Source organism: Rhinolophus sinicus, chromosome 11 (genome assembly GCF_057876585.1).
Source record: "Rhinolophus sinicus isolate RSI-liver-muscle chromosome 11, RSI-T2T, whole genome shotgun sequence".
NCBI classification, from domain to species: Eukaryota; Metazoa; Chordata; class Mammalia; order Chiroptera; family Rhinolophidae; genus Rhinolophus; species Rhinolophus sinicus.
Window position 1 is genome coordinate 8,285,246 of NC_142511.1, and position 17,963 is coordinate 8,303,208.

The 17,963-nt window shown below is 41.6% G+C and overlaps 1 protein-coding gene across 2 annotated transcripts in view; it reads right to left on the reverse strand.

Annotated features, from left to right (window-relative positions):
- The window catches only part of ASTN1 (astrotactin 1), a 290,620-nt gene extending 278,366 nt beyond the window's left edge, over positions 1-12,254 (reverse strand). Inside the window, exon 1 of one of the 2 annotated variants that reach the window (XM_019728300.3) lies at positions 11,771-12,254. In XM_019728300.3, the coding sequence (XP_019583859.3) occupies positions 11,771-12,053 (283 nt within the window). In that variant the 5' untranslated portion in view covers positions 12,054-12,254. The remainder of the gene's footprint in view (positions 1-11,770) is intronic. The other variant, XM_019728222.3, reaches the window with a different exon arrangement.
- Positions 12,255-17,963: the final 5,709 nt, after the last annotated feature.

Sequence of the window (17,963 nt, forward strand, 5' to 3'; positions counted from 1 at the left end):
CGACTTGATGGATTCTGGAGCCCCCACATCGTCCTGAGGCGAAGAACACTTGGTACAGATGCATCCGTGAAGAATACAGGGAATGGCCACCCCTCCCACGTGCTTGGGGGACATGCTGAGAACGTGTGCAGAGGGAACTTTTCAATCAAGTAGCTACCCTTTGCCACGGCACCCTTTCAGGTCCTAGCCCTGACTGTATAGACTGAAAAGAGCCACGCAGAAAACACTGGAAAGGACAGGAGAGGGGACGTGGGCAAGAGAATAAGGTGAAGGCACAGCAGGAGATCATGATGGGGAAAAAGGAAGGAGAGAGAATTTTAATTCTCAGAATTTGGAGGGAAATTAGATATCCGTGAGAGAACAGGATAATCTGAGGCCAGCAGTCAAGGCCACCAAAGGTGCACAGACCTGTCCTGACAACCCCAGCTGATGCTCCATGCTCACAAGTTTCATTACGAAGGGGGATATGACATATGGCACATTCGCTATGCATTTCCCTCACTACTTAGAACCACAAAAGTCACTTAGAAACAGGCAGCAGCAAAAGATTTTCACTGGGCACTTCCATGGATTACATCCATAGCTTCATGACCCCTCCACCAAAGGCTGTCAACATTGACACAGGTGCCAAATATTTCTATGCTGCAAATCCTTTTCCCCATTTTGGGTTTTACACTATCTGATTCCTGCTTCCTCAGGCGAGAGCTCATAATTCATCACCAAAACTCAGAACCCCCATGGTTACCAGACTAAGTCCTACCATCCTTTCATCTCAGCTTAGACCATTTTCTCTGGAAACAATGTCCTATTATCCTGTGTGATTTACTTGTTCATTATTTACTCATAAAGGAACCAGTTCTTAATTCAGCCATTCCATCAACACACTGGGTAGTGCAGGGGCTGTGATAACAGGCTCTGTAGATAATCTCAGTGCTATTTAAATTGTTCTAGAGCAAACAAAGAAAGAAAACTTGAAATCATTTTTATGAAGTAAATGCAAAATTGATACCAAATCCTGAGAAAGATTAGAGACAGACAGACAGACAGACAGACAGACAGAGAGAATCTAACGCCAACCTCGCTTAGAAATAAGAATATACAAAATATCCTTAATAATAAAACAGAATCCAACAGAATATTTAAGGAATAACTCGTCAATTACCAGGTGAGGGTGGTTTTAGGAATGCAAAGTTCAATATTAGAAAATCTATAGATTTTAGATTCCCTTTTAATAAATCTAAGGAGAAAAATCATATGATTATAAATACTAAAAAAAAATTTAACTTTCAAAAAAAATAATTTTTAAAAGGAAAAGAACCACTCAATTCTTCCTTATCAGGATCATTTTTATCTATCTTAACCCAAAATCCATTAACATGATGGCAAGACAGCAAGGTCGTTCCCATTAAAGCCAGGAAAAGAGAAGAATTCATACTATCACATTCTTAGTTGACCTGGTACTGGAGTTACTACCAGTGTAGTTAGAAAAGAGAATGAAATTAAGAGTATAAAATCCAGAGAGCAAGATCTAAAATGATCGGTATTTGCATATGATATGTCTGTACGATGAAAATAGCCAAGAGAACCAACTGAAACACATCTATAGCTAGAGAATTCAGTAGGATAGTGGGGGGGAAGGGGATTAACACAAAAACATTAATAGCTTTCACATACACAAACTGTAATCATTTAGAACATATGTATAAAGAGAAAGTACACCTTTATAGAAGCCCAAAAAGATAAAATACCTAGAAGTAAATCTAGCAAGAAATATATAAGACATCTATGAGGGAAAACAAAGAAAAAAATAAATAAAACCTTTAAAACTCTACTAATGGGCAGATTAAAAGACTTGAACAAATACAAAAATACCAAATTCTTAAATAGAAAAACTCAACATCATAAGGATTTAGTTCTTCCTCAGTTAATTTAAAATTTTAACAGGATTTCAAACAAAAATATCACTAGATTTTGTTATTCTTGGTTTTTTGTTTTGTTTTGTTTTGTTTGGAGGCTTATTTTGTTTTCATTAGAACTAGACAAGCTTCTTTTTAAGTGTATATGAAAAAAAAATGGCTAGGAGAACTCTGAAAAAGAATAGTAGCAAAGGGCAACTAATCCTACCAAATATTACAACAGACTACAAAGCCTCAATAATTAAAACAATATGGATGGGCACAGGACGAGGTATATGTAGTAATAAAGAATGACAGAAATTCAAGTAGACCTAAATGTATTAAGGAATTTAATATATGGTGAAGGTGACATCTCAAATCAGAGTGGAAATCACAAACTATTTAATAAACTGCACTGAGACTTCTGAGGAGCTAAAGTTGACAATTCATACAGTACATATGAATAAGGTTATATCTCATAGCATATACCAGAATCAGTTCAAAATATAACAAATATTTAAATGCAAAGAATGAAGCCATTACAATATGAGAAGAAAAACTGGTGAATCCTTTTATTATCTTAAAGCCTTTTATTATCTTAAAAATCCTTTTATTGTCTTAGTTGGGAAGAAGAACTTCCCATCTGAGACGTAAGGTGTGGAAGCCAAAATTAAATAATTGGTAACTTAAATTACATAAAATTCAAAAGCTTTTGGACAACGACCAACCAACCAACTAAACAAAATAATAGGCAAAATCAAGAGACGCAGAACAGTCTTGGGGAGGGAGGGGTACTTGTAACTCATACTACAGTCAAAGGGGAGACCTCCTTAGTATTTAAAGTGTTTCTAAAAGTACAAAATGATATATCACTTTATATTTAGTGGATTGACAAATACTTGAAAAGTGGATAAAGACAAGTGTCCCCTGAGGGGACACAAGGACCCTCAAATGCTATGGATGAGTGTGAAAACTGAGCACAATTTGAAAGTCTTGAGTCAAACTGAGTATACATAATTTTTACGAGCTAGCAATTCTACTGCTGCTTCTCTATTCTAGAGAAATTTTAACAATAGTCTTGAGGAAATACACACAAAGGTGATCACTGCAGCATTACTTATAGTGACGAGGAACCAGGAGCCACCTGAGCGTCCACCATCGAAAGGGCTGGTAAAATATGGCGGACGCCTACCCTGGAGTCCTCTGCAGCAGTCAAAATCAATGTGCTAGACCTGTGCTGCCAATAAACTTTTTGCCATGATGGAAATATTCTATATATGCACTATGTGATATGGTAACCACTAGCCACATGAGATTATTTAAATGTAAATGAATTAAAATTGTTTTAAAATAATAGTTCTGTGCCTCAGTTGCACCAACTACATTTCAATGCGGAAGGGCCACGTGTGGCTAGGGATTACCACGTGGGATAAGGCAGATAGAACATTATTATTGCAGAAAGCTCAGCTGGACAGTGTTGGGCTATATTTGCACATAGTGACATGAGTGGATCTCAAAAATATAGTGCTCACGGGAAGTACACGTTATTAAACTTGTTGGGTTTTCTCCTGTTCATCTGTCTTTTATCACAGAAATGTCTCAGCTAAGAACCCAGAAGGGTGGAGGGAAAATTATTTTTCCTCCTTAATAGAGTACTGGGACATACCATATGGCCTAGGTGTGTAGTAGGCTGTACGATCTAGTTTTGTGTACAAGCACTCTATGACAGTCACACAATGACTAAATCACCTAACAACACATTTCTCAGAATATATGCCCATTGCTAAGTGGCACGTGACCGTACATAAGAATTGTACTCTAATTGATAAAGTTTTTGCCCATGGGAGAATGGGTAAACAATTCCGACACTGCTATAGACGCACAGTGGAGTTGAACAAGTGAATAAATAAATAGATGGAAGAGAGTGGGAACCAGATTTCTCACTGTTGGGGTGGGCTGAGCAAGGGGAGGAGGTTAGAATAATCCATGCAGTAGATAATGGTAATTAGGTATGATAATTAGATAATGGATTAGAGCTGGAGACATCAGTATGAACTCGTGCTTAGCTTAATATGTGTACAGTTGGGTATATATAGAAATATTTATAAATATATGTATACATACGAAGTTAATATACACAGATACACGTCTTTGCTCTATCAGCAGAGCGCGTCTCGAAGCAACACCCCAATATAAATAAACACACATAGTGCCTAGATCTGGTTCCTAATACCATTCTCCAAAGAGAAGAATCAGGGCTCCTTGGACACACAGGTGACTCTCAGTTGGGGTCAGGCAACATACAAAATGAGCCTGGAACATCTTGTGACAAAAAGTAACAAAGTGCTCAATAAACAAAAACAGAACAAAAACCCACAGTGATGGGGTATGTCAAAGGGACACAGAAGCCAACTGAAAGCACCCCATTAGCCAAAGCTGGGCAATTTGAGCAATAAAATCAATAAAGTAGTATTGGAGTATAACCCAAAGTATAAAATAAATATTCATAAGTCCATATGATATAAATAAAGGATTGAATAACTGAATTAATGGTAGATAAGAGACAATTCTCTCACGTAGAATAATTCACAATAATTTATGTGGGTACTCGGCTTTCAAAAAGGTGGAACATACCTCCCCAGTCCTTTGGTACAGACTACGCATAGTGACTTCCTTCAAAGAGTAAGTATGGAAAGGCGCAAAAAGAGCAACTTTAATTTCTGACTGGTTCACCTCAATATTGTCAAGGTCATCAAAAAAAAAAAAAAAAAAAAAAAAGTCTGAGAAACTGTCTCAGCCAAGAAGAGCCGAAGGCGAGGTGATGACTAACTGTAATATCGTATACTGGATGGGATCTTGGAACAGAAAAATGATATCAGGTAACAGCTAAGGAAGTCTGAATAAAATGTGGACTTCAGTTAATAGTAATGTATGAATATTGGCTCTTTAATTGTAACAAATATATCACACTAATGTAAGATGTTTATTACAGGAGAATCTAGGGGTAGGGTATATGGGAAGTCTCTGTACTACTTTCCCAACTTTTCTGTAAATCTAAAACTACTATAAATTATTATGTTAATTTTTTACAAAGGAAGAAAAACAAAAGTCAAGTACTGCCAGAATGCTTGAAACCCCTCCTTTCCCTCTCCCTCCATATTACCATCTCTTTCCACCAGAGGTTAACACCCACCTTTATTTTGTGTTTTCTGTTTCCTTGCTTTTCATAAATATTTAACCATATCTGTATGTATCCTTGAATGATACCTTGTTATTTTGAGTTTAATATAATAAAATTGAACTGTATGTATTTTTCAACTAGTTTCTTATTTTCACTTAACATTACATCTGTGAGCTACATCTATGTTGGTACAAGTAGCTACAACTCATTTATTTTCATGGCTAGAAAACATTCAATGGGATGACAGTGTACACATCTAGCTTCCAGCTAATGGACACTGGGTTGCTTACAGGTTTTGTTATGATCAGCAATGTTGCTAGAAATATTCTTGTGTATACGCGTAAGAATTTCCGTGTACTAGATACCTAGAAGTGGACATGCTGGGTCGTGAGGCATGCATATTTTCAACTTCACTTAAAATACCAAATTGTTTTACAAAAGTTGTTATGTCAATTTAGATTACCATTAGCAACAATTTAACGTTTCCAAATTTTGTTCCTAGGAAACCTAGGGATCAAAAGAGGTACTTTATTTTTTCTTCAAAGTTTTAAACCGTATGCAATTAAAAAATAAAATAACGACTTTCCTATTTGTAATTTAAAAAAATGGTGATAGATGCCAAATTGTGGTACATTAGAAATTACAATAGGCCTTAACTTGTCCTGGGAGATTAACTTGCTCAGAATAGAGCTTTTTCTGCCATCTGTGTGCCATGTATTTGAACTTGGTATAAAAGTGAAGAAATGAAGACTTGGCATTTTCCTGCTGAAAAGGTACCAAGTTCTGCTCTCGTAATCTCTTAATATGAGAAACTACTAGTCTTCTGGGTTTAATTACATTCCTAAAAAGAAAGGAATAAAGAAGGAAGGAAGGAAGGAAGGAAGGAAGGAAGGAAGGAAGGAAGGAAGGAAGGAAGGCAAGGAAAAGGGAGGGAGAGAGGAAGATATAAGTTCTATAAATCAAGACCTCAATCTTTCCTCCAAAAATGAAAATAGAAATTAAGCTTGTATTTTATTTTTCCTTCAAAAACTCCCATGACTTGAATTCAAGCCATGCGCATATACCTAGCAGAACATTTGAAGTGATGTAAAATGTCTCACTCTTGCATTCAAAATTTCTCTGATGTAAAAAAGTCTATATTTCCGTAGAGAAACAATAAAATAGCAGTGCTCTCAATACCATAAATTAGTGCATTCTGCTCGCATGAGTCCTATAAGCGTTGAAGACCCTACCTTAACCCGGCTCCCATTCATCCTCCCATGTCTTAGATGGGAGGGCGCTCTGTACAAATAGGTTTACTATTCACCTAAGCTGCTCACTGTAGCAAAAGAGCCAAAGGAGGGAAAAGAAACACACTTTAAAGGAAACACATGTTAAAGTTTCTTCTCCAACGGAGAGATAGAGAGATATGTGAAAAGGGGCAGGGATGTGTCCTGTTAGCCGAAAGCTCACCAATAAGTAAAACATTATGTCCAATACTACATTTGAAGCCAGTCGACAAGCTCGCTAACTGCTGCTCTAGCAGCTACTCTCGGCTCTGACCGTGGATTCTAAGCACAAGACCACCGAATACAAAGGTCAGTGACCTTGGGAAAGGAGCTGGAACCACGGCACTTCTGGGTGGCTCCCTTTGACAGTGGAATATTCTCTCTGGATTCCCAGTTTGCATTCCAGTGGGTCCCTTCTAAGAAGAGCACAGGACACGTCAGCTTCATCCCCATGTACCCCGCCATGTTCGTCATGACTGGGGGTGCCATAACACACCATGGAACATGGCTACCCAAACCTGAACCTATGAATAAAATAAGAATCCCTCAATGGTGCTTAGGGAAGTAAACCAACTTAGGTAAATATTTCTCGATGTAGTTCACCTTCTGTATTAAGGCTTGTGTCAGCAATCACTCAGTGGGCCAGGAGATTCCAAAGATATGTACATAGAACCATAAAGGATTCCTCTATACAAACTAGGTGAGCGTGCCATCCCTAGTCTAACCATTGCCAGGTCTCCTTTTATCCGGCGAGGAAGAACAGGTGTTGAAAAAACTTGAAGGCATTTAAAATAGTAACTAACAGAGAAGGCTTAAATGTTATATTGACCTGAGTTTGAGTGATGGATCCATCAATTGTCAGCTGTGCGACCCCTGAGTAAGTTATTTAACTTCTCCAATCCTTACTTGTCTCCACTGTTGGAAAGCTAGAAGTTGATACCAGATCTGTCTTCAAAGCCTGTTCTTTTAACCAGCACACTGGACTGCTCCATGCACTTTAAACGGCACCTTGCTTGTGGGGCTCACCACATCTCTGCAGGCTGGTTGATTTATCTTCAGGACTACCTTCTTCAATAAAAAGCCATGACAACTAAAGCTAAACTCCAAGGCACAAGAGAAACATCTTTTCACTATGTTTCACACATGCACAAGCTCAATAGTTGGGTCTGAGACAGAGGCGTATCACCTTCAAAGAGTAATGAGACTGATAAATATGGTCCGTTCACAGCACGGAAAACCACACTCGAGTGTGGAAGCCACACTGCAGGTTAACCAGTTGTCTCCAAATCAAACATGGCTCCGAAACAGGAAATGTCTACTGTTTTGAAAGCTGAGATACAAAATTATAGTTGAGATATGAAATTTTAATTGACTAATTTGGCAAACCTTTCATATTCTCCAGAGAGAGTCATAATATCTAAATGTCTTAAATTAGAAATTACAGTTCTTTTGCGATATCACAGAGAGTTTTACAACACTTCTGAAAACAGGGGTTTAGATTACGTGACTTAGAGTTGTCAGATAAATGCCATAATGACAAGTTTTGGCCACAGTACAATCAGTATTTGTGGGAAGCATAGCCATCTAAAGATGGCATGTCTGACTAAGAACATTCAAATTCAAAACATTTTAAAATTATGTAGCTAAACAAAATGTAACTGAAAGTCGCATCTGCCCCCTGCACCACAATTTGTAAATCCTACCTCAGAGAACAGGAGATACTATGACCCCCCTTCCATTGTTCCTCAGGATTCCCTACAAGCAAAATGGGCAACTATGATGGCTGAGAAAGACTCTGGAAGTCACGCTGCACCCTTTTCTGTGTCAAGTCAACCCTCTCCTGGCTGGCTTTTAAGTGGAGAACCGTTACCCACTCTACAGAGCCAGGCGCAGTCACGTCCAACTCTCATACCACAAGGCTCATCTCCATCCGTACTGTGCCATGCACATGCCATTCCCATGTTCACCCCCACTACCATCCTTTGCTCATCTTTCGTCCACAATGTCAAATTGCTTCCCTTTTCTTAGGCCAAGACAAAACTAATCTTTAATTTCATTCATGTTTTGTTTTTTTACTCGACACAAAGGGCACAGAAGTGGGATGGACTCAGACTGCCTTGTGAGGGTAGGGAAGGCTTCAGGAGAGGTGACATGCATGCAGGATTTAGAAGGAAGGATGGATGACTGACTGCCAAGTGGAGAAGGTGGGAAGAACATTCCAGAACATTCAAGTGGAGATAATAGGAAGAACATTCTAGAACATTCAAGTGGAGAAGGCAGAAAGAACTTTCTAGGGAACAGCATGTACAAAGTCTTGAAAGAGTCGTGAAAGGCCACAGCAGGCTTGCAAGGATAAGATGCTGAAGAAGCTGGCTTCATTCAGAAGGAGAAGACCCTTGTTTGACTCACTGAAGTGACAGAACTTGACCCTGGAGACAAATGGAAACCAAAGGCTCTGATTTGGGTCAAGACCCATAGTGAAGCCCATGTCTTCATGGAGTCTGATCTTATCATGCAGTATCTCCTCCTCAGCATTCCTACACCTTAATATGATACCACGCAACCAGGTGCTATGACGTACAGCTATTACAGTATCTCAGTCTGTGTTTCCATCGACTAGAAAAGACCTGAGGGCAGGAAATCTTTCACTTTTTTTAACTTCTGTATCGTAATACTGTGTTTCCCGGAAAATAAGGCCTAGCTGGACAATCAGCTCTAATGTGTCTTTTGGAGCAAAAATTAATATAAGACCCGGTCTTATTTTACTATAATGTAAGTCTGGGTATAATATAACATGATATGATATGATATGATATTATATAATGTGATATGATATGATATAGTATAATATAATATAATATAATATAATATAATATAATATAATATAATATAATAATATATAATATAATACTGGGTCTTATACTAATTTTTGCTCCAAAAGATCCACTAGAGCTGATTGTCCAGCTAGGCCTTATTTTCGGGGAAACACGGTGGTGCCCAGCAAGTGAATGCCCAGTAAATTCCCAGGACTGACGAATTCAGACTCCTCCAGATGATGACTTAAGCAAACTAGGTTCCAGAGATAAGAGTAGGGAAAGCTCTAAATCAAAGTGATTTCAGCCCTTACTACTGGCTAAGAGTGACAAGATCCAGGACCACAAAAGTTAACTTCAAAAGCAACTACACTTGAGTCTACCCTCCATGAACCTGGACTGCTCTCCCTTTCTGCCCAGTTCTCCTCTGCCACCCAAGCAGAGATTCACACATATTCCCCCTGGGAATACTGGGCCAGAAGGGACAGGTCCCACCTCATCTCTGGTTCCGAACATACCCTGTTGACTGGCCTGGGACGATCAATGCAGCTGGCCCTAGAGTGAGAGAGTGAGTCTGCTCTGTGTGTAAATACCAAGTTGCAAGAGGTTACCATAGCAACCCCAGCAGGGTGCTGCAGTGGGCCGCTTTGCACAGAGGGGCAGAAAACCCCTTCTTAACCTCTGGAGTTTTGCTGGGCACATTGGATCCCAGTAGTCCCATCATGGCTTTAGGCCCTTGGCTTTGGGATTCTGCAAAAAAGGAAGTGGAATGTTGAATACCTGCTAGTCCAATCTCCCTGTTTCCATGTACTACACATGTCCCTCTTCATGCACCGTAAACACTGCATGTGGAGCCCAAAACAGGCTCTTTAGAAACACACAATTCCCTATACACGTTCTTATGCACGACACACATCAGCGTGACTTCAACAAGAAATGTACATCCACTGAATAACCCGGCAATTGTGCTTTAATGAGCAGCATATCGACAGGGTTCCCACTCCCACTCAGCCCTCTGTTCTTATTATGTTATTAGTACATTTTTCATACAAAAAATAATGCCATTAAGAGTGTAGGTTGGGTTTAGTGGGGTTGTCTGAGCTGCACTCCGGGAACTGAAAAACAACTTTTCAAAAGACGAGACAATTTTTGAAATTGCTTTTCCATAGGGGTGGAGAATGGGGATTTACTCTTCTACTTGTTAAAGTTTTTGTGTGAAGATGTGTCTTGTGAAGAGCATGAGGAGATGTTAGATAACATCCCACTCGAGGCCCTCACCTACATGTGGCCGTCAGGAAGGAAGCCATGCTCCTGCCACGCGAGTTCTAGTTGCTGGGGCACCGAGTAGATGAAGCAGCCTCTGGACATTGGTTTTTTTCTTGGATCTAGAGACTTGTGATTATCTTTGAATTCTCTCCTGGGCAAAATAAGAATGCCTTACAGCATCACTAAAGAAATGGATGGCATGGGCAGGGCGTGCACAGCACGGTGAAAGGTACACCCGCCCATGGAAAAGTGAGGGGAATTTTGGTTAAGGACGTCACATGAAGCTGTGGAGCTTTGTGAGACGCTGGAGCAGGACCATAGTATCTTTACAGCTTGGTTATGGAAAAGGGGGAGGGGGGATTAAAAGTGACGTAGAGTTTCCAGTGCCTGAAGGAGTTTCATGGCCTAAGAAAATGAAAATAGGAGCACCAAGAGAGATGTAAACAAAGGAAAGAAGGAAGCAAGGAAGCAAGGAAGCAAGGAAGCAAGGAAGCAAGGAAGGAAGGAAGGAAGGAAGGAAGGAAGGAAGGAAGGAAGGAAGTCTCGCTCAGGGAGACCAGGTGTGCAGGAACGCCTACGCCCACCTAAGGTAGCCATGAGAACAAAGAAGATAATTACAGGCTACTGCTCGATGATTTCTTTATCCAGGGATATGTGAGGTGACATGGAGAAGTGAAGGTGACTGCATGAGGGGCTGTTCTATGTAGGCATGGCGGCAGGGCTTGCCAGGATGGACACCAGGGGTGCAGGAAACTTGAGTAATCTAAAGGAAGGCCAGAGAGCGCGCGTCAGTAACCTGGTGACAGATGAAAAGCTCTCAATGAGTGAAGCCTAGAGATCCAGCCGGTGCAATCCGGCCTGCACATGCCTGGCAAGGTGACAACGGGATGCCGGTTTCCAACTCCCCCAGCAACTATGGGTGGAGGTGGGTGTCCAGGGGGTGTGAGGCAAAGAACTGAGAATGTGGCCAGGGCGTAGGGAGCAGGGCTCTGTTCGCTGAGCTGGTGGCAGACAAGAAGTGCTCTGTCCATGTGCTGCTGAATGAAAGCTGGGAGGTCAAACTGGGAAGGGTTTCAGAGAGACTCCTGCAACCTGTTCCTTTGAGGCAGGGTGGCTACGGAGAGGTTGAGGACCCAGCATCCCAGTGGGACGCGGGGGGAAGTCAGGTGCTAGGTGGTGCTGGCCTGCAAGTGCGTGTGGAGAATGGTCTGGAATGGGGCGGATCCAGCCAGGCAGGAGTGGGGGAGGGGAGGTCGCCGGCCAGTGGGTGTGTGTGGAGCGAGCCGAGGTGGGGGGTGGGGCGCAGGGCCAGCGCCTCGGGCCGCCTCGACCGCCCTAGGGACTCACCCAGCACGAAGTAGGGCAGCTCCGTGTTCTCCAGGTCGTCCACCACGACCATTTCTCCCGGGAAGTCGTTGCGCACGGAGAAGAGGAGCTTGGGCTCGGAGGCCGAGGGGCTGTGCATGATGCTTAGGTCGTTCTCGCGCAGGAAGGGCAGTGCCGACACCGTGATGCTTTTGAGCTTGCACTCCAGCTCCTTGGAGGGATCCACGTCGCCGGTGGCCGTGGCCAGCACCGCTGCCGGCCCCCAGCAGCAAGCGAGCAGGGTGCAGAGCCCGGCTAAAGCCATCTTGAGCCCCGGCGCCTTCCTCCCAGCGCTGCGAAGGTGGGGGAGGCAGCGAGCGGGGAGCGAGCGAGCGAGCGCGCGAGGGAGGCGGGGGCGGTTGGGGAGGGGACGTGCAGCCTGCGATCCCTGGTCCCCCGAACAAGATGCCGCTTCCAGTGCGTGCGCGGGGCTGAGCCGCTGATGCCTGGAGAGCCCGCGTCCTTTGTTTCTGGGAGCTGCTTATCAGGGGAAGGGAAAGGGGGAGGGGGAGAGGAGAAAAGGGGAAGGAAGGACGTAGGGAGAAAAGAGGAAGGGAGCCGAGGATTCCAGGGAATCAGGTCAGCCCCCGCAGGCTACTGGTGCTGCCGCCCTTCTCCACCCTGTCACCCCCCAGGAGAAGCACGCGCTTGGCTACTAACCACCTGCACAGCATTTTTTAGAAAATTGGTCTTTGCAAAATCTTCCCTCTCGCATCATCGTCCAGATGGGTTGGGAAGGGCACACACCTAAAAAGCTGCTTACTCAGAGCAGGTGACGGTGCGGGGTGGTCTCTGTAGGTGCAAATTCACCCCCACTTGTCTTGTGGATATAGGTAATAACATTCTTTTTTTTTTTTTACCCACTAGTTGGATTTATATACTGGATAAGCAGGAGCTGGGATAAATGCACATCTGTACTTTTTACTCTGCACTAACTTTGCAGAAATAGTTAATGAAAATGTTAGTTATATAGATATAAATAAATCAAGAGGTTGATATGAACAACAAAAACCAAAGCTGACCAGCTGTATACAGTTAAGTGGGAGACCAGAACTTTTATTTGCAGCTTTTCCCCACCGCTTTGTTTCCTTTTGTTACAAATGTATCTGTTGTAACCAATATACAGACGATTTAGGGAATGGTATAATTGATATTTTTAAAAAGTAGAGCTAACTCAAAGAAACGCTGAGTCTTTAAGTTTAGAGAATCCAGTAAATAGAACAGAGCTGGAAGAAAATGCGAGAAAAACTAAAGTTGCTGAGCACTCTTACAAGTGGAAAAGACATTTAAAAAAAAGTATTCTTGGGAATGGTCCAAGTGGATCACAACCCAATCAAGAGTGGAACAGGATAGATAAAAACAACAACCATAACAACAAAAGCCCATATAAGTTTTGCTTCCATTAGTGCTGGGTAGTGAGTGTTGTCTTAAAGCAATAACAACACATAATAAAGTGGTAGAAAGTGGCATTTGTGTGTGCTGGAATCTGATCTTTAACTCAACTTTCTCTCACATGATAACCAACAACTTATTTGAGAAGTATGCCCTCCACCGTCATTTATTCAATGCTGTAAGACTGTTATACATAATGCCTACTCTCTAGGAATTTAATACACCACCGTTTTCAAAAAGGACCCCCATTTTGGAAACAATTTCATTCTTACTCTACTTGGTGTCAATTTATTGGCATATGTGAATGCATGTCCTTTAAAAGAAAAAAGCTTTTGCCATGTATTTCACAGGGTACTCTAGTTGATTAAAGGGAATAGAGAAAATCAGCCATATTTAAGGTCACGTTTAAGGGGTGCAAGATGGGTTTGCCACAAAAAAGAAAAGAAAACTCTATTACAAGTTTGAATCCGATGTATCTGAGCACTAACCCAGAGGTATAGTACTATGTAGCATTGCAAAGTCCTGCAAAAAAAGACTTATCTGCTCATCACCTTTCTAAAACTCATCCTTATGTTCGTTACTCCCGTAGGAGTTACTGAGGGAAAGAAAGACTCTATGATGATACTTTTTTCCTACTCTCCCTAGCAGAGAAAGCAGTATTAAATTTAATTATATAAGGTTTGCCATTGAAAAATTAACATGGATGCCAGGAAAACATACTTAGTCCTGGAATGTGAAAAACGGCAAGAAACTACCAGCTCATCTATTAGTCTAGTCTCTTGCTTAACAGGTGAGGGAACTGAGGCCAGTGAAACATTGAGGAGATTTACCCAAAAGCAATCTTCTAAAAAGGGGTGGAGACCACAAGATTTCTTGCCTGGTGCTCTTTCCACTACACGGTATGTGGTATGTCTGGGAGCAGCCATGATAATCATTGAGTTTCATGGGTCACAGTAACTCATTCAGTAAACATCTGCACACCTGGCTACCATGTTTCCCCGAAAATAAGACCTAACCAGAAAATAAGCCCTCCTGAAAAAGGCATGATTTTTCAGGATGACATCCCCTGAACATAAGCCCTAATGCATCTTTTGGAGCAAAAATTAATATAAGACCCGGTCTTATTTTCTGGGAAACATGGCAGGCTGGGTAGTAGGCTAGGCCTGGACAGATTCTAGAAAAAAAAAAGGGCGGGCCAGCCCGGTGGCTCAGGCAGTTAGAGCTCTGTGCTCCTAACTCCGAAGGCTGCCGGTTCGATTCCCACATGGGCCAGTGGGCTCTCAACCACAAGGTTGCCAGTTCAATTCCTCGAGTCCCGCAAGGGATGGTGGGCTCTGCCCCCTGCAACTAAAATTGAACACGGCACCTTGAACTGAGCTGCCGCTGAGCTCCCGGATGGCTCAGTTGGTTGGAGCCTGTCCTCTGAACCACAAGGTTGCCGGTTCGACTCCCGCAAGGGATGGTGGGCTGTGCCCCCTGCAACTAGCAACAGCAACTGGACCTGGAGCTGAGCTGCGCCCTCCACAACTAAGACTGAAAGAACAACAACTTGAAGCTGAACAGAACCCTCCACAACTAAGATTCAAAGGACAACAATTTGACCATTGTTCCCCAATAAAGTCCTGTTCCCCTTCCCCAATAAAATCTTTAAAAAAAAAAAAAAAAAAAAAAAAAAAAGGGCTTCTGCTTTTGAGTAGCGTATCATCTGCTATTATTTTGAAATCTTTCTTTGTAATTTTCTGAAGGGTTTGAGTCATTTTAGAGAACCCAACTGAACTATTTAGGGTTGATTTTCTGATGAGTCAGTATCTAACTTTCTTTGCCAATCCATAGTCATTTTTTACATGCTTTCTTATTCATACTTACAAGATCAAATAACACATTGATAAAATGGCCCTGTGAAATGTGTACTGAGTTGGAAACAGTTGGAAGTTGGTGTCTCAAGTGTTCACAGACCTCTTTCTCAATGGAAGGATAGAGTAAGAAAACTGTACAAATAAAAAGAGAGTATTTTGCCAGTACACTGGATTCCTATAAACACACATACAAGGTCCTCTAGCCTCCTCTTAGGGAAGTCATTACCGAGAGTTGGGGGAGAGGCAGAAGTTCACAAAAACCACACCATTGTGCTGTGTGATGTTTTACGTTTAAATGCGACTGGAAGAAATTTGCATGCGTCTCTATCATTACCTTTGTGCAAAGGTAACATGATGTGATGGAACATCAGGCCTGGATTCAAGTCTCAGCTCTGTTATTTGCTTATTTGGAGGTGAGCCTGGACCACTCTTATCTTCAGTGTCCCCATCAAGGAAATGGGATCAGTGATCTCTGCCCACCCCAGGTGCTACAGATAACAAAAGCGCAAGTATTGAAATTCACTAAGACGCTATCAATGATCCGGTTCTGTTATCTCCAATCCTGACTTTTCTCCCGAGGGCCAACTTCCTATATTCAAGTATATCTGCATACCTAGCTCCGTGTTTCCCCGAAAACAAGACCTAACCAGAAAATAAGCCCTCCTGGAAAAAGCATGATTTTTCAGGAGGACATCCCCTGCACACAAGCCCTAATGCATCTTTTGGAGCAAAAATTAATATAAGACCCGGTCTTATTTTCTGGGAAACATGGCAGGCTGGATATTAGGCTAGGCCTGGACAGATTCTAGAAGAAAAGGACTTCTGCTAGCAGGCACTAACCGGGTTGATCTTCGTGAAATCTTGCTTTCATCATGGTATTATAAAGGTTCCCCCATTCCAAGGGATAAAGTTCACGCATGGTTTGGAAATTGAAAAACTCCTTCAAATCCCATATTTAGTCTCTTAGATGTTTTGCTTACTACCCCATCCCCCGCCACAACACACATACACATCCCAATCAAATTAAAGCCAATTTTCCATTTTCACTCTTCCCACACATTTTGTCCACCTGGAATGCACTACTCTGTTCTCCAATTTGTCCCAGCTCTGCAGACCAATATCCAGCCTCTTTTATGCAGTGAGACCTTCCATCGCTTCCTTTTCCCATAGTGCTGCTCATGGAGGACTTACACACACACACATACACACACACACACACACACACACACACACACACACCACCTTAAGAAGCAAGGCCACTTCCTGATACAATAAATAGCATTATTCAATGTTCTTACTAGCAACGTAGAAACAATAATACATGCCTTTGAATGATGTTGGTTTGTAGTTTCCTCTCTTGTAATGTCTTGGTTTTGATATTAAGGTAATGCTGACCTCATCAAATGAGTTAGGTGTGTTCCCTCTGCTTTTATTTTCTGGGAGAAATTTCAGAGAATTCATATAATTTCTTCCTTAAAACCTCTGTGCCTGGTGCAATCATGCTCCTAGGTATTTATTTACCCAAATGAGTTGAAAACATGTCTGCACAAAAACCTGCCCATGAATGTTTATAGCAGCTTTATTCATAATTGCTGAAAACGGGAAGCTACCAAGATGTCCTTCAATAGGTGAATAGATAAACAAACTGTGGTACATCCAAGAAGTGGAATATTATTCAGTGATGAAAATAAATGAGCTACCATAAACAGAAAAAAAAAAATAAAAAAAAAAATAATAATACATGCCTTTTAGAATTGTTGTGAGAAGGAAATGATATTATGTATACAGGATCTGACACATTTTAGGCATTTAGTTGCTGATTGCTTTTGCCATTATCCCCGTATTCAATTACTTCAGAAAGAAAGTAGCCTTTAGAATCTTCTTCATGAGATTCCCCCCCCACCACCACCACCATGTAGTAGCCCAAAGAAAATTAAGTGATTTACACTCTTTGGAGTATACCCAGGATAAATTATTGTGGCATGTCCACCAAAAGACATGTACGAGAACATTCGTAGCAGGTTTATTCGTAATAGACAAAAGCAGAAACAACCCAAATATGCGTCAATAGGAGAATATATAAACATCATGTAGTCATGCAATGAAATACTACACAGCAATAAAAAAATAAACAAACATACAACAACATAAATGAATCTCATAGCCATAATGATAAATGGAAGAAACCAGACACATAAGACTGTATAGTCTAAGATTCTATATTCATGGAATTCAAGAACAGGTAACATCAATCTTTGATGATAGAAATCAGAATAGTATCTCTGGGGGAGAGAATGGTTTCACTGAGAAGGGCGGGACTAGCTTCCTGAAGTTCTGGAAGATTTGTGGGCACTGTTCACATGGATGAATATACAGGCAAAAATTCACCAAAAATTCACCTGTAGAAGTCTTTAATGTTTAACTTCATTAGATGTTTCTCCAGGACTTCAGACTCCACAGGAGAAGAAAGCAGAGGCAAGTGTTTTGTTTTGTTTTCAAGTTGTCTCCCAACTCCACCCCTTTTCCCTCTTTAGAGATCTTGGAAAATGTAACTCTTTCCACTGAGGTTGATAACCATTTGTTCAGCGACTCCCTCCCTTTACCGACTCCCTTCTCTCATTTTACAAGAGTCTCAACATCTTGTGTCTTATCACCTGGGATAAGTTCCGGGGGCCTGTCTCTTAGAAGCACAGAAGTAAATAACTCAGCAGTTGGACAGCAACAGATTTAGGCTGTCACTGGTTCACTTGCATGTTTTATTCAATAGGAGAGCTGGGGACCCTCTGGGAAGACTGTGCTCTGACACATTTTATAGCTTAAGTAAACCAATACCTAGAGTATGGAGGAGGAATTTCAAACCTGTATAAGATACAGAGACGGGGTTACAGGCCAAAGTGATGCCTGGTTGGGACTCAGGGTGTGTGTAA